The sequence below is a fragment of the Dermacentor albipictus genome, chromosome 8, assembly GCF_038994185.2.
Source record: "Dermacentor albipictus isolate Rhodes 1998 colony chromosome 8, USDA_Dalb.pri_finalv2, whole genome shotgun sequence".
NCBI lineage: Eukaryota > Metazoa > Arthropoda > Arachnida > Ixodida > Ixodidae > Dermacentor > Dermacentor albipictus.
The window spans coordinates 78373352-78400360 of NC_091828.1; the positions used below are offsets into that span (position 1 = coordinate 78373352).

At 43.2% G+C, this 27009-nt stretch overlaps 1 protein-coding gene across 5 annotated transcripts in view; it reads left to right on the forward strand.

Moving 5' to 3' along the window:
• The window catches only part of Gga (ADP-ribosylation factor-binding protein Gga), a 61900-nt gene that overhangs the window by 856 nt on the left and 34035 nt on the right, over window positions 1-27009 (forward strand). For 3 of the 5 annotated variants that reach the window (XM_065424536.1, XM_065424518.1, XM_065424538.1), the window contains exons 2-8: window positions 3616-3776; window positions 7766-7864; window positions 8986-9144; window positions 12280-12351; window positions 16144-16224; window positions 19528-19668; window positions 23583-23664. In XM_065424536.1, the coding sequence (XP_065280608.1) occupies window positions 3616-3776; window positions 7766-7864; window positions 8986-9144; window positions 12280-12351; window positions 16144-16224; window positions 19528-19668; window positions 23583-23664 (795 nt within the window). Of the gene's footprint in view, window positions 1-328; window positions 353-3615; window positions 3777-7765; window positions 7865-8985; window positions 9145-12279; window positions 12352-16143; window positions 16225-19527; window positions 19669-23582; window positions 23665-27009 lie in introns of those variants that run through there. The other 2 variants (XM_065424547.1, XM_065424525.1) reach the window with 2 other exon arrangements.

Sequence of the window (27009 nt, forward strand, 5' to 3'; positions counted from 1 at the left end):
CCGTACAGGAGCGGGTGTGGGTCTGAATGTTTGTGGATACGAGCTCTCTGACAATAGACGCAGGCTACTGACAGCGCTGTAAAGTGCCTGTTTCGGGGAGATAAGGACAGAAAAGAAAAGGGGAAGAGAAAATGCTGACTGTATTCTAAAAAATAATGTTTTGTTTTGTGTTGCCCATGATTTAGGTCAAAGTATCAGTCGTGAGTACTAGCTTTCGGTTTTTAAAGTTGCCCTTGGAAGTTCAACAAAAGCTTTGTACTGAGGCCAGTAAACGAGGACGTGCCAGTTATACAAAGAAAACAGTTGCTGACAAAAAAAAAAAAGGAGAGGAGGTTCCTGAAGTGTGTTGCTGGCAAGTACTTAAGTTGTCGCTGACCATCTTTTACGTGCATACTTTTGCTAGTGTTTAGCTGCACACGTGAGCCAAACGGCAGAAAGTAACGAGTGCTTTGTTTCTTTTATGTTTGAATACCTTTGGGCTTTGCCTGCTCGCTGCGCAACTATTTCCTCGTCTCTATGGGCATGCATGTCAAAACGGGACACATGACAGGCGTCACTCTGCTGCGACTGCAAATGACAGTGGAGTTGCTTTTACGTGCCGTTGCAAAGAGAGCGAATTTTTACTCGCACATTTTTCCTAAGCTGTTAGAGAAACGTTTAGTTTTCATGTGCGTCCCTTTGTTAACGCAAGGCTGCTGCCAGTCTAAACTGTGGAACCAAAGCTATAATTTTACAGCAGCTCTTCTTTTTCCACTGTAATGACAACAGTAATTAGAGCGATGCCTTTGTACTGTTTTCAACTGTAAAATCAGAGTCCGTTTCACATCTGCTGACATTCATTCTTCAAATATTTCTCTGCAGACACATAAATGAGCTGCTGTACATTTATGTTCGCTAAAACTCTGAAGGTATTCAGCACATTTTCTGACTTCGTTATCACAGTGCCTTTCTTGACTCTGCTGTCACGGTGGCTATATTTTTGTACTTTCAGCCCCCTTTGAGTGTACCCAGTTTTACTGTTTGTCATACTCCAGTGTTTGATTTTCGTTCTTGCTCGATATTAGTTCGTGCTATCAGATTGCTATAATGTCATGATTGCTGAAGCTCCTAGTGTCGTTGCCCTGTCATTATCAGATGTACGTGGTGCAGGTAGCGCATTCTGGCACTGCAGTCTGGGCTGTTCTTTACATCCAAGTACATTTCACAAACAACAAAGAGGCATGACATATGAATGTGCTATTTTACTCATACATGCTCCTTTCTTTGTCCAAGCTTTCATGTGTGCTTCTGCCTCACGTCCGAGAATGAATGTTCTAGTCCAAATCAAGGTCTTGTAGTGCATTCCAAGACTGTTGCGCTGACTGACAGTTGATTTTAAACCTCCCATCACACCCTGCATGTATTAGATTGCCAGCAGTCTCATTCAATTCATTAACTTACCTCTCAAGTGTTGTGGCTATGACTGCCTAGATTTGCTTTCTGTCACAGGTTCACCCTGTAAGGCTTTCATTTTTAAAGTTTGTCATTGCCTTCTTATCATTCAGCCCCCTTCATTTCCACATGACAGGATTTCTGTATTATTACCCTTTCTTTGTCTTGTGGTGATAAGTTTATCAAATACTAATATACTAGGTACAAATTAAATGCCATCAGTAAAGGCGGTGTTGCAGTCTTGGATGCACTTTCTTGCTCGCTTTTTTGCTGCACTGTGCACTTTCGCTGGTGCTCTCTCGCGTCAGCTGTTGCATTTGTCTCATTTCACGAAGTGCATGATTTTGCATGCTGTGCATGAGAACACCTGACCAGAGGTATAAGCAGGTGCTACACGAATACTGAGGCAGGTGCAAGCGGAACACAGAGCATGATTGCGCATTGAAACACAGTAGAAAATGACATTGTTTCGTTCCTTGCGTGTGCGACTGCACAACATGGGAACAAGCAGACAAAACTGAAGTAGATCTCTCTTGCTGCGATAGGAAGTAAAACAAAGACATGCACATATTCAGTTTGTAGGTTTTATTGTTTCTCTAAACTTTAATTTGTCTATTGAAGCAACAGATCAAACGTATAACTGCTGTTGCCTTGAATAATTCTCAAAGTCGCATGCCACTATGAGTGATGTCACAGCACTGCCATGTGTGTAGGCGCACTTGTGTGATATACGTCGACTCTGTGGCCAGGAGTGTGGCGCCCATGAGGAGAAAAGCAAACAGCATTTGGTTTGAAATTTAAGCTCTTTCTGTGGCGTGCAGAGGTGTAATAGCAGACACGATTCTTGATGCGAATTGTATGCACTTCACTTGTCAGCTGAAAATGACCAGACCTGGTGAGGGGCTTTTTGATAAATTGTTCGCTGTGCTTAAGGGAATCAGAGTCTCTTCATTATTGGGATCTGCAACACTGTTTATATGTGCAACAAATGCAACGCTGTCTGTGCATTCCTTCTATGTATGACATTACAGTACTGTATGCTAACGCTTGCCTGTATGTTTTAAGAGAGCTTACGTGCATTAATCAGCCATGGGCTTGTGATTTTAGAGCAGGTGGTAACAGCAGTTAAATCACTGACTGTTCCAGATTGAAGCAGAAACATTGAGTCTGAGGTGCACATAGTAAAATATTTAAACTGTAAAATGAAGATTAAGGTTGCTCTTGCTGGTGAATACTCTTGGAACAGTTACGCTTTTTTCTCTAGTGCTTTTGTCATGGAGCAGTGAGAGTTGTTCTCTTAGGCAGTTCTCTTCTTTTGGAATGTTGTGCTTTGCTATCGTGCTGGTAACATTTACATATATTAGTAACACTCTGAGGTTACAATGGTGTCAGTTTTGGAAGCCGTCGCAGTTGCTGGCATTGGCACCATTGAGGCATATGCAGCACATGCGCAGCTGCGTAGAGCCTGCCACGCCAACTTGCAGAAGTTAGCTGTTGTTACGAAATCTTGGCTTAACCGAACGGCAGCTGTTCAGTAACTTTTTGCATTGGTCATTTGGGAAATCAACCAAATGCTTCTGCTTGTTCAGCTTATTGGAGAATTCAGCTTAACTAAGTTTGTCTTAACAATAGTGTACTGTAATGCATACAGCAGCTGGTCCTTTGAAATAACAGAATAGGTGCCGAGGGAAGGGAAAGGCTGTTGAAGCTGTCAAAGCATTTGGTTGAGCTATGAGATGAAATTCACTGGTGCAGGATGACGTTGGCTGATTTGTGTGCTCTACGTAGGCTGATGGTACGCTCCTCCGCCAGGGCAGACTATGGATTGCTTGAAGAAGTTTTCATCCTGCAATGAAATATAGGAATCATGATGTGGAGGAAAAACACTATCGGATGAAAGGGTGTAGAAGCGTTTACAAGGGAGTAGATTGCAAAGGGACCAGAGTAAAATTACGCCCCAGGAAAGTGACTGGAAATTTGCCATCACAAGACAGGAGTTGTCTGACATGACAGGAGAGACTGGAAATCTTAGAAGTCTTTGTCCTGCAGTAGACATGTATAGGATGATGATGATGTTGACCAAAAGCATTGTTGGAACAAAGGTTGCGGAGCACTCGCAAAGGTGTAGTGTGGGAAGTGAGTGTAGAGTAAAAAAAAGCAACACCCTGTTCATTGTGCGTGCAGCGCGGGCTACGAACCCGCTATGCCGGGAGCTGGACATGGAGGCGGTGCAGCAACTGTGCGAGCGCATCCTGCTCGAACGGGACGGCTCCCATCAGGCATTGCGTTTTCTCGCCCACAAGATCCAGTCGCCACAGGAGAGGGAGGCCCTGCAGGCACTGCTGGTACGATCTTCCTTCGGCCATCTTTTCGTCGGCCTCTAACCTCTGTCTCTACTCAGGTTGATGAAAACATGCCAGCTAATTCGGTTTGCTTTGTTCATCGTGGCCCAAGAATTTCTCACTATTACATTATACTAAGATTTTCTGAAGGTCACAAATTTTTATTTTTTTTAACTACATGAGGCTACTACTTGCACCAGACAGCACATAGCATCAGCCATTAAACATGCTGAGCATATGACGACTGTTAGATTGTCCTAATGCATTTAAAGAACCATCTCTTCCAGTTGTAATTGAAGAGTAGAATAAATGACCATATTCTATAGATTGGTTGAGAGTCACATTCAGTCACAGGATTTTTACCGCTCCTCAGGGTGAATGCACCCAAAGCAGCAAGGTGTGCGCAAGAATAATGCTATTATAAGAGTGTTGTGGCCCACATAAGTATGAGATAAACAAAAATATTAGTGTCGTAATTTCAGCACATGCCAGCAAAGTTTACCTTCAACAATATGCATGCACAAATGTTTGCATGATACTGCTAATGTGTGCACTACGTGCATGTAGTGTACTTATTTAGAGGGAAGGCGATTGCAATTGTTTATTTTTGTGGTACCCTTTCACATCATAACCGAGAAAACTTGTTACGGATGCCTTACCTATTTGGAAGAGTTTAAAAAATTGCAAAAGGAGTTCACCTGCGTTAGCTGTTCCGCAAACTGCCGTGGCTTGTTTCATCTTTTCTTTGTTAAGATACAGTACAAATAGGGTGTTAAATCTGGTACAACTTGTCATTCTGTGGTTGACAGCCTGACATGTGCACTTTTTACCTGCGTAAATATGATAAGCTGTACACAATTGTGTACAGCAGCCCGCATTTTTATGTTCTAGCAGCTTTACAAGAAAAGGTTGCAATTTTGCAGCTTTCTTTTTTCTCAAGTTTCGTATTAACATTTTCTTTTTGGGAGGAGGGTAGTCTGAGTTGTTCAAAACAGTTGGCATCTCTGTTTGCTGGATCTGTCCAAGAACAAATTAAAAGATTAATTGTTCTATGCATACCTCATCTCTGACGTGGGAGCTGCTGCAGATATGTAGGCAAGTTTTGCCATCCCGTGGCAAGTAAAATTGTTGCTGAAGAGGCAAGTGAATGTGCTGGGTGTTTTATTGGACAGCACGCACCAGAAAGACCCATTCTCCTAATATTTGAGTGGGAATGAACAAGTCGTTAGTGAAAAATTTTCTTTTGAAGCCACCAAACTCCTTAGCATAGAGTGCGCTGTGGTTTGATATATATTGCATTTACTAGTGGCGCAAGCATCAAGGGACACCCTTTTTTCTTGCACAGCACTTCTGGTTCACCTCCTGAAACGACTGGGGACGAAATTCAAAATAGATCAGAGAAAAAAAAAATAGTGCAGTACAACATTCATGGGTTCATTATAGATATGCTATCAGAGCATAAGTTTAGTTACAAGTTAAGTTACTGAAGTAATTAGAATTGATTAGAAATCACTGATTACTGCACACCAAAGCGCAGAATCATAGACTTTAGAGACCAGTCACGGGAGCACGACTTCGGTGAAATTTTTGGAAACTCAGAAGTAGAAATGGAAGTAATGACGTCTCACTCAAAAATGTGGCATGGTAACAGTTGCCTCCAAGTTTGGTTTGTGTGTTGCGTTCGCCTGGAGTTAACCTAAAGAACACCAACGCTGAAGTGCGAGTATCACTAAGAGACACCTAAATCAAAGATTAGGCTCGCCTACCATTTTTAATGTTCAGATACTGGGTGCAAAGGTTAGTACTAATGTTCTAAAATGTATGTTAAAATTTGTTATGCATGGCTTGCACTAGACACACAACAACCAGAGTGTACTTTCATACCTGAAAATGCCTTATTTTTTTATTTATTGTTTTAAGGAAGCAGTTGTGCTAAAGTACACCTAGACGAAAGCAGTGTTTGTCTTGCTTATAGGCCTCACCGAGACCTTTGTCCATGTCAGCATACTTTGGATTTATATATTTATCTTTCTTGTGTACACATCAGGTACAAGAAGCATATTTGGAAAAGATTACATTTCACTTCCTTTTAAATATGCCCTTACATATGTTCACCTCGAATGGCACAAAGCTGGGAGAAAAGAAGTTCTTGTGAATTAATGTACTTAGATCTGTGAATTTGTCAATCTTTTTCTTGACTGTGGCAGGAGATCTCCAGGCTTCCTTTCAAGCCCTCATTTGGTTTCAGCAGGCCCAATTTTGTATACCGAAATTGTATATAGTAATAATAAATAATAATACAATGGAATTACATTTGACTTCATCCAAACCCGCCGCGGTGGATTAGCGGCTATGGTGTTGCTCTGCTAAGCGCACGGTCGCAGGATCAAATCCTGGCCACGGCGGCTGCATTTTGATGGCGGCGAAATGCAAAAATACCCGTGTCCCAGGCATTGGGCGTACATTAAACGTCTTCTGGTGGTCAAAATTAATCCGGAATCCCCCACTACGGCGTGCCTCATAATTGGATCGTGGTTTTGGCAATCCTTGACTTCATTCAAGTGTACATCATTGCCAAAAGACGAAAGGCTGTAACACTTGACGGGGTCCACCTACTTGGGACGACAGTGACACATAAGCTGTGGCAGTGATCATCTAGTACACTTGAACGAATTGTATAGAAATACACAAAGATTAACAGATAAAACTGCAAGCATGCCTACAAAGGTGAAAGCATGTACAATGTGAGTAAAAAAAAAGAAACAGTATACTTATGCATCATTGTTTATATAAAAAAAGACACTAAACACTAGTGTTTACTTAATAATGATGGTTTTGCAAAAAATGTACAACTTTGAAACGTGAGAAGTAATTGGCTTATTTCCTGCTTTATTATTTTTTCAGATTTATGGTTTCTAATTATTTGTTCCGTCGCTGCCCCTGCGTACAGTGTCGACCGTCTGTTTGGCAAAAATGATTCTGAACCACACATACCATTCTATGCAGGCCCTCCATGTAACACAAAGAAGTTATTGAACTAATTGAATTTCTCAAAGTAAAATAAGTCGGAACAATCCTAAAGTATGACTTACACACAACCTACAGACATGGTAGTGTCGTACTGTAATTTGAATATACGAGAAAACATAATTCTGTTACACAAAAACTCAAACATAAACAACCCCCCTTTCCAGCGTTTCTACCATTCATAGACCGGCCACGGCATCCGAGATTTGCATGCGCCGACATGTGCAAATGAGTCCACGAAGCGACAAAGTCCGGTTCCTTGCAGCATCTCCAGATGGCGCTTGCCTCCCCCACATCGCGGCCCACTCAAAAGGCCGCGTTTCTACCAGAAAGCTTGCCTCTGTGCACAGCATTTGCTGCCAGCGTTTCCCGCTAAACATTACAGTTACATAAGCTGCAGTTGCCAGGAAGTGTGAGAAGCAATCGGGGATCTTTGGATGTTATCGCGTTCCACTCTTGAAATCAAAGCTTAACCGTCCTCCAAATTTTTTGTGTCACCTGCGTACATCACTATTGAGGGAGTATGTAGAATTTTGACTGTGTCGCTCATATGCAGGAGAAAGAATAGTGGTCCCAAAATTGAACCCTGCAGAACGCCAGTGCATAGTTCATGTAGCTCGATGAAACACCGTTAACAGTAGTGCATTGCGTTCTCAATGTTAAGCCGTTCTTGATCAGGTCTAGTGGAGTGCCTCTTATTCTCTAGCATGGTAACTTAAGTAAAATAATTGTATGATTGACAGAATCAACAGCAACAATAACAACAACAACAAAGTAATAATAATAATAATAATAATAGTTATTGTCGCCCTACTTGCCCAATTAACAGCACAGGTCGCTATAGAAAGCACCTCTAAGCGGTAGGTGCCTGTAGTTCTGTGCTCTGCTACTAATTTGAAGTGTTTGACTCTAGCTTTCAACAAAGGAAGCGAAGACAATGGCTGTTTTGTTGCGGACATGTGCAGGTGCTGGAGGAGTGTGCCAATCGGTGTGGGGCCAAGTTCCAGGATGAGCTGGGAAAGTTTCGCTTCCTCAACGAGCTCATCAAGGTGGTTTCACCCAAGGCAAGCACAGCTCCTATGCCATCCTTGCATCCCTTGCCAGTTCCACAAAAGATGTGCATTGTGCCTATTGGTGCATGTGTCAGTGCTGTGGCTTGTACCTGTACTTCTGAGAAACCTGTTAAAGTATCGTCTCGTAGTCATGGCAGTGCTTGGTAGTATTAAGTGGTTGTAAGGAAAATAGAGTGGAAGGTCGGTGATGAGGCCCGGTTGCAACTACATTGTGCAGATGAAGTATTAGCTAACCGTTAGGGCTACGGTTATGAAGGAAAAGTCTAAATAGTACCTTGAAGTTTGAGTTGGATCTTTGTATAAGCAGCACAGCTCTTGGCACATTAGATCCCATTCTTTAGCGCTTTGAAAATGCCAACAGTGTAGCCCTCTCAAGATTTCTGGCTGAATTCTTGAAAAGCTGCATCTGCCACTAACACTGTGGCTTTTGTCCTTTCTAGCCCTTGATTTTTGTGGTCAGTTTTGCTATTTATTACAAATACATAGCACCCTGCCCCAATTTTCTTACCAAGTGGCATGTTTAGAAACAAAAGGCGCAGCGCAACTGGGACGGAGACAAAGAAACACAAACCAGATCATCGTCTCCGTCTTGTCTCCATCGCAGTCATGCTGCGCCTTTTGAATAGCCATAAACCAACTCGCCCAAATAAGAGTTTTACTAAAAACAAGAACTGTGTTCGTTGTCTGAAGAGGTCCACCTGCACCTATCTCATTTGCAATAGTTGTGCATTTGTAACATTTTCATAACACGCCACATTTGTAGCTATTCTGGTATTTGCAATTTGCAAGAGAAGACGGCCTCTTACAAGCCTGGAGGAAGTTGCTGTAGCAGTCTGCACGGCTCATCCGATGCAAATAGAAACAGACATTGATAAAATAAAACTTGCACATTTCATCGGGCTACCAAGGGAGCCTGCCTGAATTTCGGGACTGGGGAAAAGTCGTAACAAGTTTTAGATTGTTTTTTTCAACCGTGTTCAGTTGGTCTGGTCTTATTTGTGCAGCGATAGCTTCTGCTAGAACCAGCTTTGTCAGGCCCTCAACTTTTCTTGTGCAGCTTGTTAGAATTCAGCCACGTCTGTTGCTTGACCTGCGCGTGTCCATGCATGCAGTACCTGGGCAACCGTGCCTCCCAGCGGGTCAAGCAGAAAATCATCGAGGTGCTGTATCGCTGGAGCATTGAAATGAAGCACCATGCCAAGATTCAGGAGGCCTACCAAATGCTGAAGCGCCAGGGTGTCATAGCTGTCGATCCCGTCTACGTCATCGAGGTTAGCCTTTCTCATTGTTGGTTTGTGTGAAAGGGAAAATTGTCATCCGCCCGACTGTAGCGATAAGCTGCAAAGGAAAGGTCTCCTTTGTAGCTTCTTGTTATGTCGGGTGAATGACGCCGTTCCCTTTCATGAACCCTTCCCCCCCACCTTGCGGGCTTCCTCGGAACCAATTTGTGATGTTGTTGGTTTCTCTTGGTTTGCAGTGGCTCAGACACACTGAAACCTTTGTTGATGCAATACTGCTGCACCTAATTGCTCTTATTACTTGCGATGTGCATTTGCCATCGGTAGCTGCGATGTTATCTGTGTGCGGGTGCCCTGTGGTGCTACTGGACTTGTCAGGTGTCTCATTTGGCACTTTTTGCCTTAGCACTATGACAATCATGTGCATTCTATAAACAATATTAGTACCTCCTGCAAAAATTATATTCAAAACCTAGCTTCAAGTACAAAGATGGGGGTGTGGGTTATGTGTACATTTTTTTATTATGTTTTTTTAAAAGGAAATTACCGTGAATCCCACTGGCAGAAGCCATAAGAGCAAGGATGACTGGACGTGAAAATTAAAATAGTTTCCAGAACTTTACTTCATGCTGCTAATTTTGCTAGATTACTTTCGTAGAAACTTGAGCATTGTTGTGTACTGTCATTTGTGTTTGTCATGCATGTGGACTCTTTTATTTCTCCTTTTCTGTGGGTTGTAACTGAGAGGGCAGGTCACTTGTACAATTGAGTTGTGCATGTGCAAGTATGGTATATTTCCATGCCTTGCATTTTAGTACAACCGCTCTTTCCAGCATGCGACTACTGAATTTTATTTCCGAAGGATGGCATTGTATGTAGCTTGGAGAGCTGCTGTTGTGTTCCACTTGACAGCTTTGCTTGTTCACCGGCTCAATTCAAAAGTGCCAGAAGGAGGAACTGTACTGAGTTTCTTTCTTTATTTTGCTCTTGTATCTTGACTACGTTTTCTTTTTGCAAGCTTTGACTTAATCTTACAAAAGTTGTCTGATGAGGGCAGCTGGCCAAGAGACTACTATCAAAGTTACCTTGACCTCTTTACAGTGTGGATCACACAAAAAGAACTGCTTGTGGCTTGCATGGGGGAAACGCTGTCCTTATGTCACTGTAATTGCTGTTATTTAATGGTGACAGAAAACATAGGCAAGCTTCGGTGTTGCGCAAAGAAAAACTGATGCCATCTGTAGGTTGTTGTAGGTGTGTAAGTGAATACTGATTAGCATTTCTATCTAGGCTAGGAATAAAAGGCAAAAAAAAAGGAGATCTTGGGTGATATACTGACATTAATAGTTTTGTCTTTTATTAGTGGGCCCGATGGTTTGGTGTCTTATCAGAATCAGAGAAAGCTTTGTTTAATTGCTGACAATAGAAAAATGCACCATTGGCCAGTAGCTAGTGAGCAGGGCAATATAAATATGATTAATTGTTAAGGCGAGTCAGGAGAAGTTATAAAAGATCATTTAACGAATAACATTTGAAGTCTTATCAGCACAAATGGAATCTTCGTGTGCGCATGAACGATACACCAGTTCTGTATGGCAGATGAATAGCAAGGCAAGGGTGAGGCTGAAAGACATTACAGCTCATAAAGGTGGAGAGCAGACAGGAGAAAGAGAGGAAAAATAAAAAGATCTGATCTGGCTTCTGCTTTGAAACTGTGAGTGCACAAAAGGGTACCCACAGAAAAGTTTTGTCATGTATTTATTGCTTTATTAGATAGCTGTCAGCCCAGTAGTTCCTCTATGAAGCGTCAATTTCCTGGGAAGCAGCAAATAATTGTTACCTTTTAATGATACTGGCTCAAAACGCTCACCAAGTGCAACGCAGCTATGGACGTTATGGCGACTCAACATGTCGTCAAAACCTGTTGTGGCAGCCTCATGGTGCCAGATACCACAGAGGTGTTCATGCACGCTATGATAGTCATGCTGCTGAAAGCTGAGTCCATTCAGCACTCGACAAGACAAGAGCATCTCCCCCAGCTGTTCCAAGGGAAGCAAACAAGTGGCAGGGCCAATTGGCATATTTCAGCATCACAGTCATTGCCACTGCTGCCTTCGAACACTGCACAAGGCTAAATGGCAGGCTCTTAAGTTGTTTGTAATACCATGTGGCTGCCACTGCTGCTTTTACGATGTCCAAAGCCACATAGCATTTGATGTGCATTTTGAAGGGGTCTTGTAAAAGGTTCTGCAATGAATTATTTATGTCACTTTCAAGGAACTGAGCCTTTTTGTACCATAATTATGAAGTCGATGGCTAACTAAAAAAATAAATCGGAGAAAAAATGAAAGGAAAAGTGAAAAAAAAAATTTTATCAATAATCCTTAAACACTGTCACTGCACACATTTTGAACAGTACTTCAAAGTGTGCACTTGACTACAGTATTGCTTTCGCTTGTGAGTATAGCATTCAGCTTCATGTTTTAGACAGTGCAAAAATGTGGCACGCAAGAGTTAATGAACTGCAAAATGGTGTGACATTGGGCTATTGGTTCATCTTAGAAGCTGTGGGAAAGAGTTCACCAGACATAGAGAAAGACTCGAAAGGGAGTGCTCATGACATCTCTTTCTAATCTCTGTCCACGAGCGAGGAGGATCTGAGAGGCTCAGTTGTTAGCCACAGCTGTACAAAGATAACAGACAATTAAACCATAGAAGACACAGGGGAAGTTAACTGTTACACTTAATTTTGGTGTTTAAATAATAAGGTAAAAGTAAATGAAGGTGGAGTAAAAGACAACTTGTTGAAGGTTGGAGCTGAAGCCACTTCTTTCACATTACATATGCAGATCTTCCATCCACTTTCACTTCCCTTCACCTTATTAGTTACACATTCCAATTGAACATAGCAGTTAGCTTCCCATGTGCTGTCTCTGGCTTCACTGTCTGTTTCTTCGTGTAATCTCTTGGACCCTTGCACTGTTTGCCATGCTTTCTGATGAAAGAAGAGATGCACTCTTTGACCTCAGTATTTCCTCTGCTTTAGTGCAACATTGTGCACTGTCCAGAACACAACTGTTAACTGGCTGTCCCACTTTGCTGCATTTCTCTGAATGCCTTATTCCTCTGCCTCGAATGGTGTGGTCATGATTGAATTTGTGTGCCTAGGATTATGAGCCAGGCCCCGCGCCAGCACCCAGGTCCCAGAGTGCCGTCTTCGAGGACGAAGAGAAGTCACAGGTGAGAGCGCGAAACATGTAGTTACTGGCTTACATGAATCTAAAAAAGTCTTGTTGATGTATTCACAATCTTCATGTTCTTGATAAAAAATATTTTCCTCTTTTTTCTTTTGCAAGGAGTAGTTACTGGCATTTCTATTTTGCATTGTATGCATTTAATTGGGGCAGCAAGGTCAACTGGACTTTGACACTGGTCCGGAAACAAGCCTTTCCTGGCTATCAGTGTAGATATCTGTATAATCATGATTATGTGAAGAAAAATAAAGCACTTGCACTTGCAACTAGAGCCATTAGATTGAATAAACTGGCATAAAGCTATTGTTAATGGACTTCAGCCACACTGCAAAGATGAATTGAATGAACAGGGTGTCGTGAGCAGGTGAATACTGTGCTACAAAAGAGCAGTACTGCAAAACAGGCAATGGGATGAAAATTTATTCTGGTCTGGTTTAGCTATTTAGCTATGCCTTCCACTCGATTTTATGCCACTCTTATCATTCACCATTCACAGTCGGCTTCATCCTGTTCATAATGCATGAGGAATGGCACTCTGACAACTGACGTTGTAGTGTGAAAAGGAATGGCTTTGTCATGGAATGGTTACATTAGCCTGGACTTGGTGCCCCATCATCATTTTAGAGCAGCGATGCGCGTGATGGTGAAAACAGAAAATTATCGGTAGTCTTCAGCATTTCTTCTCGAGTTCTGAAGTCATTTACTGTAACAGTAGCCGACTCTTGGGTCTCAAGAACACCACGAGATCTTCTCAAGAGCTTCTTGTTTGCAATGCATGTTTTGTCTCTTGCAACATGTTGCCTGTTGTGGCCTCTTAAATGCATGCATGGGAGCCACTGCTCCCAAGTCAGTGTGGATTGCAAATCCTTGCACGAGTTATCGGGTGCCAAAAATGAGTGGTAGTGCACTGGTTAGTGCTTCCAGCTGTGCAAAGCTGCAGGAATGCGAGTTTGAATCCCAGTGGCAATATTTCGCAAAACTTTGTTTTTCTTCACCCAATGGCAAGAGTAAAACCCTAAAAAGGGGTGAGGGCTTGACGATGACATGCTAATGACTTGAAAATGAAAACGGTGTTGTGCAAAAGAAAAATAGACACAGCAAACTTAATTTCGAACTTTTAACCCTTGTATGATGGCACATATAGATATCTGAAAAAAGAAAAATGTTTTTTTTTCTATCAATATGTGCAAAACACATCAAGAATAAGTGTAATCAATGAAGAAAATATATTTGGAGAATCTTTTTCAGCAATAGAGGGAAAACACCAGAAAGATAACTGAAAGCTGGCTTTGCCCCAAGCTGCATCTGGCTTTGGATTTTCGCACAGACAGCTCTGGTTGTATGTGAACCATGAGTGCACATTTCATTTGTTTTACATCATGTGTCACACCACTGCAGCTTGAGATCTTGCATCGGTCGGTCTCCTCCGACTGCTATTTCAAAAGAAAGTAAGTAGCGTGCCAAACTACTACTTCCTCGTCCTGTGTTTCTGCTCTGCAAATGACGTTGCTGCCTGTTGTTAAGCATTGACCAAAGATACTTAACCAGAAACTTCATTCCCAACACCAACTCGAAAACAACAGCAACAAAATTTCTGGCATGTTGCCTTGAGGCAACACTTGTCAACAGATGGTTAAAGAAGTACTGACATGGTATTTTCAACTCTACTTCTTGTGTTAAACTCCAGGACCTTGAAAACCCAGAGCAATAATACTGGCAATCCTCACAGCGCCCCTAATAATTTAACGTACTGTAGAATCTCGATAATACGAATCTTTCGGGATGGTGAAACAAATTCGTATCACCAAAAGACGTAATAATAAAATCTGGAAATTGAGAGGTGGCCTGGCAATGAAATGGTCGACTTGCTCAAAAATTTCAAGTTTTATTTTTTTCCACAATCCTAAGACCTTCCTCTATCTCATAGCAAAATATTTGGTAGGAATATGCAGCAGAATGAGAAAATTGCACTTTTTTCAGTGTGTTGTCTCCGAAATTGAGAAGAAAACTGGGCTTTGGGAGATGCTGTCGTACCACTGACCCTGCAAACTCGACTTTCCATTGATCCGGTGCCACCACCTGGGTATCGTCATAAACATAAGATCATAGATTCAGATAGGCGCAGCGCTCTGTTCCTCTGTGCAGAAATATAGTGCTGGGAAAAAAGAAAAGCAAACATGAGAACAGAAACCAATGTGCAATTTGTTACAGCAGTTACGTAGCACATAGGGAGCGTTCCTGTTGCATGGCGTAAATATGAATAACTGTTACGCTTGTTTCGCACACATTTTGGCAGCAGCACACTGTGTACTTTGCATGTTCTGAAGCCAGTATTTCAAGATCTGTCTTGTTATCTCGAGTTTCTTTCTTTGCTGCTTCCTAGCTGCTGCCTGATGGTGATGACATAATTTGTGCAAGATAAGGGAATCTGTTTACTTTTCCTTGCAGCGGCGAAGCTACTTCATATTGTGGGAACTGACAGGGGCAGACGTATAAACGTTTCGAATTGCCATCGGGCGCCGAGAATGATTGAAGGCGGGGAATGCATACATAAGGCCACACATGGAAGTGAATGCCACTGATCTCGCTGATAGGGCACGACATTGTTGCACGTGGTTGCCGGATCGTGATAAAGCTGCAATGCATTTGAAAGCAGTGCACAAGATGCATGATACTGCAGAAAGCAAAAGCTTCTTTTGGAGGAGGGGGATGCAAGGTGGAGTTATTGGTGAAGTCAAGGACGAGTGATGAATGTTGCGCATCAGCGTGGCTGCTCTGCGGGCCTCACGGCCAGTGTCTGGTGTTACTGGTGCACCGGGGTATCCTCGCTGGTGCTTCTGGGGATCGCACGGTGGCTGGATTGTTCGTATCATCTGCTGCAGCGCAAAAAGTGATTCATAAGAAGTTCGGCATGTTGTAAGCTAATGAACTCGGGCCGAGACTTTTGGAAAATTCGTACCATTCCGAAATTCTTATCACATGTCATGGTATCACCGAGGTTCTATTGCAGTAGCCTTTATAAACAAGTTTCGGTTTCGTTACTACTCTGTTGTGACGTCATGACCCAGAAGGTGGTCATGGGAGCGCAGGACGTTGCAACATTTGGAAACTAGCTCCAGCTTGCTTGGTAATCTGTTCTGCTGCTACATTCGCCCTCACAACAAGAGCAGCATACATAATAGGAGGCAACTTAGCTAGCCAGAGCGAGTGCCAAAACATATTAATGTCCTGCTCCCATCAACAGTTGCCTTGTGGGAAATGAAGCGGAAGCTGACTGTTAGAAAAGCTATTATATAGATTCAGTATTTTCTTCCAGGGTTTCAAGCTCCTGGACTTTCATTTAATGCAAAAATAATAATAGTAATAACAAGTAAATAAAAAACTACATTCAAAAACATTATCTCAGTACTCCTTTAACAGCTGTCACAGTGCTTTTCTTTGTGTTTTTTTCCTTTCATTCCCTGCATGGCCCGTGGTGCTGCTTTTTAGTGATGACGATCAGTAGCAAACTCTCCCAATTTTCAGCTTTTCTGTAACCATATAAGCTGGAACGTCAAGGTGAATGGGAGGTGCTGCAGCATCACGATGCTTGGGAACATGGAAGAAGGTGTACGGGAGGCCATTTTGAATTTGTGGCATTTTATGCACGCATGTGCTGTTTCATTTCCTCAGCAGCTGTGCAGAGTGCTGGTCGTTGCCTCTGTAGACTGTAGTGCTTCTCTTGTGCTGTGCTTCACTTTGAAAACATTCTGCCATGTGTGGACATGTCGCTGTTCAGATGCTGCAGAAGCTGCTGCAGAGCAAGAACCCCGAAGACCTGCAGGCTGCCAACCGACTCATCCGCAACATGGTCAAGGAGGTGAGGGGCTTCTCTCAGCACGATGATTGCTGTGCAAGGACGTGCATGCATGTGGTTGAGACAAACACTTCCTTATTGGGAAATGTGAGGATCCAAGAGAAATGTGCCCAGAAAGCAAGCTAGCACTTTTGTTACTTTGGTAGCGGCAAGCACATGTGGCAGTCATCAAATTGTGTCTCACAAGGGGGGTATGTTCATTTATTCATATCCACATTCAGTCAAGCCATTTGTATTTCACCGTACACTATAGCGTTACTGCTGGCACTCAATGCTGGTGAAGTCATGTGTGTAATGTGATTAAACATGTTTCTTCAACATGAATTTTGTCCCGACAATATCAAAGAAATTTTTCGGATACAGTAGGTTCATCTTGCACTGAGCTGTAATGCGATAACGGGAAAAGTATTGCTAGCCGGGCTTGTTGGTATGACAACATAATATGGTGAGCAGTGCAGAAATGGGACAGAAGATTTAGGGAAGGGATGACATGGGTGTCCGTGTTGTCCATTTCTGAAATCTTCTTTCTTTCTGATTTCTGTGCTGCTGACCATATGATAATAGGGACAGTCAGCTCAAAGGTGGTCATGTACATAAACATACAACCTGTGACAGTATTCAAGTTGCCTTTCTAACAAAGCGCTTTGACAATACAATGACTGCTGCAAAACTATATGGAGGAGCTGGTTCTGTACAGTCATGCGGGAATTAAGCGCGAACAGGATGAAATGAAACAAGCTTCTCTTAAGCTTATGACTTAGTATTGCAATGTTTTGTGAATGTGTGTAACGTTAAATGAAATGAAATGCGCCATTGACACACATAGGCAGCCAAGGACGTAACCAGGGGTGCAATCGGAGATGGTTGTTCGGCATGTTCGTTTGGTTACTGGTGTGCGCAATTGGCCCACTCCACGCCGACATAGCCAGCCATGGGACGCGGCCACGTTTTTGGTGACATCAAAATGACGACACACTCCTGTCAATCATCTTACAACCAAGCACATCGTCTGCTAGGCACCGAACACGAAGGGAGTTGGGTAGTTAGGAGCGATCATACGCTCTTTGCGAGACCGGCCTCACATGGCGCGTCTGGTGGATTGGATTGCATCCAAACGGCGGCTTCGACCGCAGAATGGCACATTCAGATCCAATCCATAGTTTAAGTCGAGAAAATGTCGCTTGCAATGGGAACTTTGGTTGTTGCATTGGCATTGCTTGAGGAGGAACGAGAGCAGTGGAGGTGTGAAACGCATTTAGAAAAATGGCAGAAAGCAAATTCTGGCGTTGCTTTTGTTTCTTGAAACAAATAGTGTGTTGATTGTGCAGCGAACTCGACTCCGTCATCGGGTGCCAGCGAGCAACTGGAATCTTGTTGCCTCTTGAAAAGTGTGTTATTGTTCCCGTCCTTTCTCTTTTCTCTTTTTTCCCTCGATGTGCGCGACACCACCTAGGGACGACACAGAGAAACTAATATAGTTATAAATTATAGTATTCACATATTACTATTTGAAAACATGTTTATGCTTGAGAAGAAAAAAATGCATTCTTTAGATAAAGATTTTATTCTTTGGAAGACGAGAAACATTTCGTTTTGTAGTATACTGTCTGCAGGCAGACCACAACAAATGAGGGAAGTGAGCTTCCGGGTAGTTCACTGCTTGCCGATTGGCTGCTCTCTTGGCCCCGTTCTCACAAATTTTGCATACTGCCACTTTGTGACGTCGCAGCAAGCGAACAGAACGCATATCGAACTAAGATCTCCGATCGTGCCCCAGGTGGCACTGCTGATTTAACCATTTTAGAAGCCTTGATGCTAGCATTGCTTTAAAGGGTGCTGACTGCTTGTGACTGAACTCTAGTTGCCTCTATGCCATATTTTGACAAAGCTGTACTTGGATCACATCTTAACAGTCACAGGGTAGCTTAAATAAAAAGGCTTGGAAGATGTGCAATGGCATTGCATCTCACTAAGGCACAGTGTGCACATGTCATGCGTGTTGCTTCTTTTTAGCAATGTACCACTGCATCCTGCAACAACGATACTCTGATTACCTTGGCAACGTCGAGAAAATTTGTTGTTCTGTTTTCACCAGTGACATGTGGCATCGAGGCAACTAGGTGTGTGTGAATATTAAATGTTCAATTTCGAAGTGTATTTGAATAATGAAAACCACATGCTTATCGAATAAAATATGTTTTGACTACTAATACTATTGCTTTTGCAAAAAATGAAATTTTTTCACCAACCTTAGGTACAAATTAAAAAGGCAAGCACAGAAAATAATGTACAGGAAAATTACGCTTTGTAGAGAACAAAATTCTCTAGTGCGATGCCTTTGCTTGACAGTGTCATAACTGCTGCCGTTATTTAATGCTGTCATGAAGGAAGGATAGCGGCTTCACATGTTTGGTGAGCAGTGACACCCTTCTGAATGTCACATTTCCTTCATACAGAGAAAAGCGCTGCTCAGTGGACGCACCAGCATCTGGTATCAGCAGATACCTCTATGCTAACTGAGCGAACAGTTGGCACTATGCTTACGCCGTTACTCACATGAATCTTCTTTTTGGCTCAAAATTTCATCATGCGCATGTCTGTCAACCTGTGCCTGTGGCAGTAAAAATTGCTGCTGGTTGATGAGCTTATCAAGGTCTTTCCACAGTGCTCATGTGGAAGGAGCCTCCTCGGAAGCTTTCGTTGTTGAGGACGTATGTGGGTTCCTTGGTGTCAAAATTTTCCTTGCTTCTTCTAAAGATAGGTTTTTAATCCAGTTTTCCATTGAAGCATGCTGGTTGTACTTAACTACTTTCGAATGAGGGTATGAAAAACATTGGCAAGCTTGCTGCTTTGTCAAATGTGTAGTTTGGAAACTGTGTTTTTAGACACTTAGCCAGGTTAGTAGCAGAGACAGAGGTTTGCACCTGGTGGCTGGGGTTGTGCAGAAGCACGATGAGCAGCACAGTGTGGGCTTTTAGTGTTGGGTAGCCAGTAGTAGGCCCCTTATTGCATTTGGCATACATCATCGCAGTACAGTTTGTATGCGCTTCGCCGCATAACACCGCTGTACTTTGGCGGAGCCGACTTAAAAAACCGCCAACAGCAATTTTTGGGGTTTCGATTATTTCGAAAAATTTTATTTCGATTATCGAATCGAGTCGAATTGCTAGCTGATTCGAATCGAATATTTCAATATTCGTACGCATGCCAAATGTGGCAGCACTGTGTTCCGTTTTATGTGAAGTGACTGCTCCGTGGTTTTTGTGAGGGCTAGCTCATTGTATCGGCATGTGGAATGCTCTGGAGCAGGCGGATCGGCGCATGGAGATGCTGGCGCGGCGCACGACGGAGATAGAGACGGTGCATAATAACGCCAAGGTGCTGAAGGACATGCTGGCCAACTACCGTCCAGGGGAGACCTCTGCAGAGGAGCAGGACCTCATGAAGGTGATTGGGCACTCTGATTTTGCAATCACTGTGTTGCGACTTTCGAGTGCGACGGTACTACTGCTCGTAACTACCCAGCAAAGTGTTTTAACTTGAAAGGTTGGTGCACTTGGTCGTAGGCGCTACCAGGTATCGCTGGTACGTGTTAGCTTGCGTGTAGCTGATATTAAAGGAATTTTGATAAGTATCTTGGAAGTTGTAGGAACTCTATCGCACCCTTCCTGCACTTAATGGAGATGTGCATTTTCCCCTTGAAGTTACCAGAAAAAAGATTTCGCACCAGTGCTGCTCTGTTCTTGCTCAAATTTTGCTGCAAGATTATGCTATATGGCTCGAATCCCTCAAAATAACACTTTGCACTTCATTTGCCTGGTTTGTTAAAGAATGCAAATTCTTTCTTCATGTGTGCACCCTCAGAATGTGGCAGCTATGTTGCTTCTGATGTCTGCAGTAGGGCAAAGCATGACCTTTGAGATTGGTTCCCAATAATTGCTTGGGGTGCATCCAAAGGGTAAATTCAGTGTTTTTCTTTAACTGACCATGCAAGTAACAGTGTGAAAGGTTATATTTAACAGTTCGAACCTTGAAATGTGATATTGCAGTGAAATGTGAGCAAGAACAGAGCAGTGGTAAGCGCAAAACCTTTTTTTTCCCTTGCCTTAAGGGAAAACAACACATCTCTGTAAAAAAATGACACTTAGCATACGCATAGGTTGGCAAACAAAGTGTAGCTTAATGTGATACTGAAGCTAATCGTGAACTACCATGCCTGGCTTCATCCACATTATTGTGATGTGACACAGAGGTAACTTGTTGATTTCATGTAGCAATAAAGCTGGGTATGATGTTCATAAAAAAAAGAAAATCACAGACGATCACGATACTCCATAATGTGAAATTTGAGCACAGCTGTATACATGTTTTCATTTCGTGATATGTTGGCTGGCATAGAAAATCTGTCTCGTGTGGCACGTTGCAAACAGAGTGAAGTGTGGCGTGACTGCCTTGTTAGTTGTTAGCCATCGTTGCCGCAGTATGCTTTCGCCATACCCTCCTCCACTTTCCGCTTCACGGTTCTGCGGCACCCTCCTCCCCGCTTCCCTCCTTGTGCCTTTTCTCTAGTGCCACTTTTCACTTTCTCATCTTTCGCTGCGCTCGTTCGCTTGGATACGCCACCGTCACCGACACTCACTGCAGGAATGGGTGTTTAAGACCTGCGCTAGACAAAACAAGACAAAAAAATTAGACAAGGGTGCCGTGTGCACTTTTGACTGCCTTGCATGTGACAGCGGCAGCACTCTTAGGAAAGATGCGCGCCAATAGACAGTTTTAGTTTAGCGTACGTAACTATAGCGTACGCTATACGCTATGATATAGCGTACGCTAGGCAGCGCACGTTTTCTACAGCTTTAGTTGGCCGGTGATATCTACGAATCTCAGAGGCCATATGCCGTCGTTGCGACTATTTCGCACCTGTAGCGATAGGTGGCGCTGACATCTTGAACGTTTCTTTTGTTAGGCTTCGACTCGTTCGAAATGAGAAGCGATCTGGAAAACACCACGAGGTTATCCATAATACTCTGTCGTCGAAGCGGCCTGAGACTAAGCGAAAGCCGTTTACACAGTCATTTGCTACGACCGAAGCGCATTTTACAAAAGCAACGCCAAATTCAATTCGAAGCGGGCAGCCGGGACCGCCACCATGTTTCCCGCAAACTCCGCAAACCCCGCAAAAACGCTAACGCTGACTCGTTTGCGTTGCGTACGCCTGCTATACCCGCTATTTCGTTTAGCGTTCAGCGCATGCGCAGTGACATCCCGCTATTTTTTAGCGTACGCAATGGTATAGCGTACGCTATACTAAAACTGTCTAATGTATCATGACGTTGTGGTGCACATGCCTGCCGGAACCGCAACCAAAGCTGGTTTGTATAAACAAGTATTACAGTACACTATAGTAAATTATTTAGGGTGCTCTGATGCTTACCAGTATGTTCTTTAAAGTTGAAAATGTTATGCCAGTATATCTCTAATGGCTTTCGTGCATTATGCATACATATTGGTTCCGCCGCACGAAAGGCCCTCTCGGAATGGGAGGGAGGGTGGCATTGTGCTCCGGCAGTAACTGCGCATTTTGCGACGACGCTAAGGGAACTGATGATCGCGGCTCAATCTCGTGCGCAGTACAGTAGAACTTCATTGATACATTCCCATTACGTATGTTTTCCTAATGCCATGTTTGCAATCGAGAACACAAAAAATGACCCAATAGAGCTACGCTCATTTTTTACCGGTTCATACGTTCCCGGAACACAAAATATTTTGGCACCAATGTTAGGGACGTCGCCGAACTCCGATCATATGATACGTTTCCTGGCCGTTAAATCCCGTGTGAACAAGAAAATATGCGATCCATGCGCGATCGGGAACAGTATGTAGCTGCTCGCCATGGCAGCTTCACCGCAATGCTCACTCGCCTGTCTCACGTGCACTCTGTTTCTCATTTCGGTACCAGCAAATATTCTCCGAAATATAGTCGAGCACCTCCACAACGAATGCCTCTACAATGAAATGACCTGTATAACGAAGGAATGACTCCGCTCCCATTCTATTGTTAACTGTGCCGTGCACAACCTTTTGTAATGAAGTGACATGTATAATGAATTGTTTCGGAGGCCCCAAGCAGTTCGTTATAATGGCGTTGAACTGTATTGCTTTTTTCCTTTTCCTCCAAGCGATCTCACAGAGATGCAGTGAAACAGGTCCTGCGAGTATTGTACTTAATGTTGTCTTGTCTTGTAGACTAATATATAAATGAGAACATCAAAGCCTTTTTCAAAGGACGTGATGTCTGGCGGTGTTCGTTGCAAAAAAAAAAAGAGAATTGGGTAAATTGCAGAAGGGTTGAAAGTTGAGCTTGTTGCTGCATTTTGAAACTTATTTGGAGGAGCACTGAAGGACAGAACAAGGCAAGACAACACAAGGGTTCAGACTAACAACCAGTTTTTATTTGAAACAACATACATACTAAAAGACCATGCGCAATAAAGTCCTTCTCTGCAAAGCCAAATGGTCGACGCATCGAACAAGCCTGAGTGCATAGCCATGTCCCTCTATCAGATAATCATACTGTCCGATTAATTGAGCTCTTTGTCGATTAAACTTAGTGATAGCACATTTAAGCAAAGGGGGCCCCTCCTGTGTATAGCATATGCTTCTACAGTTTCATTTCATTTCAGTACAGTTTCTTGCATTCTTTGGTCTTTGTGTTGCTTCAGGATTCGGCACTTATCAAATGCCGACGCACAGCTGCACTGTGCTGCTTGAGCGGCTATGCTGCTACCACGTCCTGTGTTGAGTGACTTAGCATGTGCTTGGAAGTGTTGACTGCGAGAACATGCTCAACTCTGTTGATGCAGCACTGACACGGTGAACCCCCAGGCAATTAATTTCTGCACCTCTATCTCTCTTGTCTGGTTTGGCTGCTTGGTGGTCTCCATGCACTCTTCAGATACAAACAGACGACCACAATCTCGGCAATTAATTCCCAAGTGCTAAATAGTCTGCATCAAGAAATGCATAGATGATCACCCATTTATGGCAAACGTGCAACATACGAACGTGTAACAAATGGCTGCAGCTGCTTTTTATTTCCACTACTGTGGCTTGCAGGTAGCAGCACAGTAGCATTCAGTGCACAGAGTTTCCAACAGCATTCTTAGTTTCCCTTGGCACAGCTGCGACAGTGTAGGCACGTGATACATAAGTGTGTGGAGAAAATGACTAGGCTCAGAATGCTAGGCAAGAACTGATTTATTGCTCGCAGTGTTACGTGTTGTCGAGGCGCTCTCTTGTGCTCTCCTATTTGGTGTTGACGCAGCACCACCACCACAAGTGCGTGAATTCTTGTGCAGGAACTGTTTGAGAGCTGTGAGCGCCTGCGTCCCAAGCTGTTCCGGTTGGCTGGAGAGATGGAGGAAAAAGACGAAGGGCTCAGTGAGTGCCACAAACTCTTTGCCTTTAATATTGTTGAAAATTGGTTTGAGGGTGCTAGTTGGTTTGACATGTCCTGGTTGTATTAGTTGTGCTGGTCAGGTGAAGCACAAACTATTGCGGAGTGTGCGCATTAGGAACAGTTGGAGCACAATGCCCGTGTGCATATTGCATTTACATGGCAGTGTTCTCGTGTGTTTCACCTGTGCAGTGCAACTTAACCCGCTGTAGTGGCTCACTGGATATGTCATTCTGCTGCCGAACACGAGGTTGCAGCTTTGATTCCCAGCCACACTGACTGCATTTTGATGGGGTTGAAATACAAATACGCTCATGTACTTATACTTAGGTGCATGTTAAAGGGCCCCGCGTGATCAAAGTTTATTAGAAGTTCTCCACTGTGCCGTCTCTCATAGCCCTAGCGTCCCTTCAGGATGCTAAACTCACTCGGTCAGTCGATCGATCAGGTTACACAGTCACGATAACTTTTGCTTACTGGAGTCCCTTCGTTCTTGAGAGTGAGTAATGCTGGTGACTGCTTAAGTACGATGCCTGCCTAAGGTGGTGTACAGCCGACTTGTGCGTTAATTCGATCCTGACAGGACCGACAAAATTGATTGAATTATCCGGCGGGTCGAATTAAACAAGATGTATAAAAAATGCCAGTACACACCACTGATTCATTTGGCAGTATTTGCCAGAGTCTAACATGCCCCTGAATCAAACGTGTGGCCAGTTTCTGCCTTCAAAGCAGAAAACTAACTTATAAATTACACTAAAGCTGCTGAACAAAGTAGAAATATAATGCGCACCCGATTTTTTTAGCAAGTAAAATTGGTGTGGCACAATGGCGACCGGTTTCTTAATGTCAGCTTTGCCACAGCACACTTGTGTTATGCGGTAAAGCGTACAAATGTCGCAAAGGCGGTTTTGGTTTTATACCCGATTGCGCCGCACAGGCAGCTTTCAGCCCAATTTTCTTGAAAAAAAGAAAAGGCGCGCATTATAATCATGTAATTACCGCAATCAGGCATTTTGACAGGGTGTCTACCAACTGGGAAAACCGGGAATTCTCAGGGATTTGTCTGGAAAAACTCAGGGAATTTGTGCCTTTATCAGGGAAAATTAGCTGTAATTTTATTGAAAGGGTCGAAAGTCGCGGTAATGCTGGCTCGTGTAACAGACAGGAATCATAATGAATCGCCTTTGATGCCCTATTATCGGCTAGAGGAGTTGCCAGTGTATAGTCAACGACCGACTTTCCGGATGCCCGACCATTTGGACGGCTTCGTGGCACCATCACGTACCCTATAGGGCCAGTCTATCAGAGCATCTGAAATTTGGGATGTAAGACCCCTTCGCCGTCCGATTTTCCGGACTTTTTGTAGTGACCTCAAATCTGAAACGGCATTAATCAAAGCTACCAGCGCTGCCATTTTGATTACCTCGCCGCCTCGAACCGGCGCTCTCGCACACATATCCACTGGCAGCCGTAGCCACCACTGCGGCAACGCTAGACCTAGTTGCTTCGACGTTCGCTATTAAGATTCTTGCCGTTCGCTGCTGAATTCGCTGCTGTCAGCAATGGCACTGACTCCGCCTTTGTGGTCCTCGTGATTGGCTTAGAAGCTTGGAAAGCATAATGCGTTGCACAATGACGGTTTCCGAAAGTCAGCTTTGCCTCTATACAGAAATGTTACTTGGTGAAGCATACGCAAAAGTATTGCAGTGAAGCATAACAATCGTGGGAAGGGGCAATTGCCACGGGACACAGTATGTATTCCTTAATTATACATGCGTGCACCCGGCATCTCCTGTCACAGTATGAGCACCGATATGCCTAATACGTGTACTGACAAGTCTTCAGAGCGTTTTCGAATGTGCCTGGGGCAGTTTGAGCCCTTAAGGGCAGTAAATGACATGCATTTATTTTTTCCAACTGGCCAATTTTTCGGACGTTTTCGTGGCCCCTAGGGAGTTTGAAAAATCGGACCAAGACTGTGTAACTGACTAAGAAAAACAGAAAGAACCTACGCATTGAGGAATGAAAGGGAAAGAAAGCGTGCTGCAGCTGTTTTGAAGGAGCTTGAGCTCAAAAAACAAAAGTATTAGCTGTTGTCGAGATGCAGGTGTCCCTCATCTAAACCAAAATAAACTATTTAAAGCAGTGAAGCACTACATTGAGGCATCTTGCGTGGGCTGAGAGTATGCCAGGACAGTTGATGTTGACTTAACGAGCTGTTGAGAGAGAATCTCAATTGTGACAAAGTTCGGGCCTGATACCACTGAGCTTGCTATCAGTTTATAGAAATAGCTCATATTTGAAAATATTTCTTCTATACACATCTCTTTTTTATTGGTATTTGAGAATGTCCAACTCTAATTGCAATTCTTTTTAATACATTTTATTTGCTGTGCATTTTACTAACCCCTCCCTTCTATTCTCTATTGAATAACATAACCAATACTCCTTCGTATACAAATTGGGTTAAGTCGTATTTAAAAAAAATTTTTTCATATGCTTATTAGAGAGTGACAGCATCGGGCAATATGGTTTCAGCCCATCTTGACATAAAACATGGTTCTGCATCACTCAGGGAATCTTGCAAAGGCACTCAGGCAAAACCTGGGAAACTCAGGGAATTTGGAAATGTCAATTTGGTAGACACCCTGTTTGAGCTATGGTTATTGCTTGACAATCTGAAAATAGGCTTTTTTGATGGAAGATTTTGACACGTGTTCATCGCATTCACTGTTCCCTCTGCTCCGCCGAGACAGACACTGCCTCTAAAGAGGTCACTATCGGGGTCACCATAGGCATCACATGTGGGCATGTTGACTTGCACAGTTATAATTATCTAGCAAAGAACAATTTTAGTATCGAAATAACAAACGTTTAGGCCCATAGAAATGCATGGGCGCTGGCAGGGACCTTCGGTTGGAATCAAATTAAACTGGAGTCAAATTAACAGAAGTCTACTTTAGTGCATTGACAAGGATGTGTTGTAGAAGTTTTCTCCTTATGTGTCAACAGCTGTGCAAACCTGCTTTGGTAAGCTTAATAACCAGAAATCTATAAGGCAGAGACATTATGCATTCTGCTAGGAGAAATAGACATGAATGAGAAAGGAAAGGGCTATTATTCTTTGTTCTCCCTCCTGGAAAGGGTGGAAACAATGTGCTTTCACTTGGTTTTGCCAGACTGTTTCATCATCAAGAATGGATATTACGAATGATGTTACATTCATCTTGGCATCATAAATGATAACAGCTGTGTAAATAGACGAAAGCAGCTGAGCATTGGCAGGCTGTGGATAATGGTAACACAGTGGAAACTTGTTAGAGCGA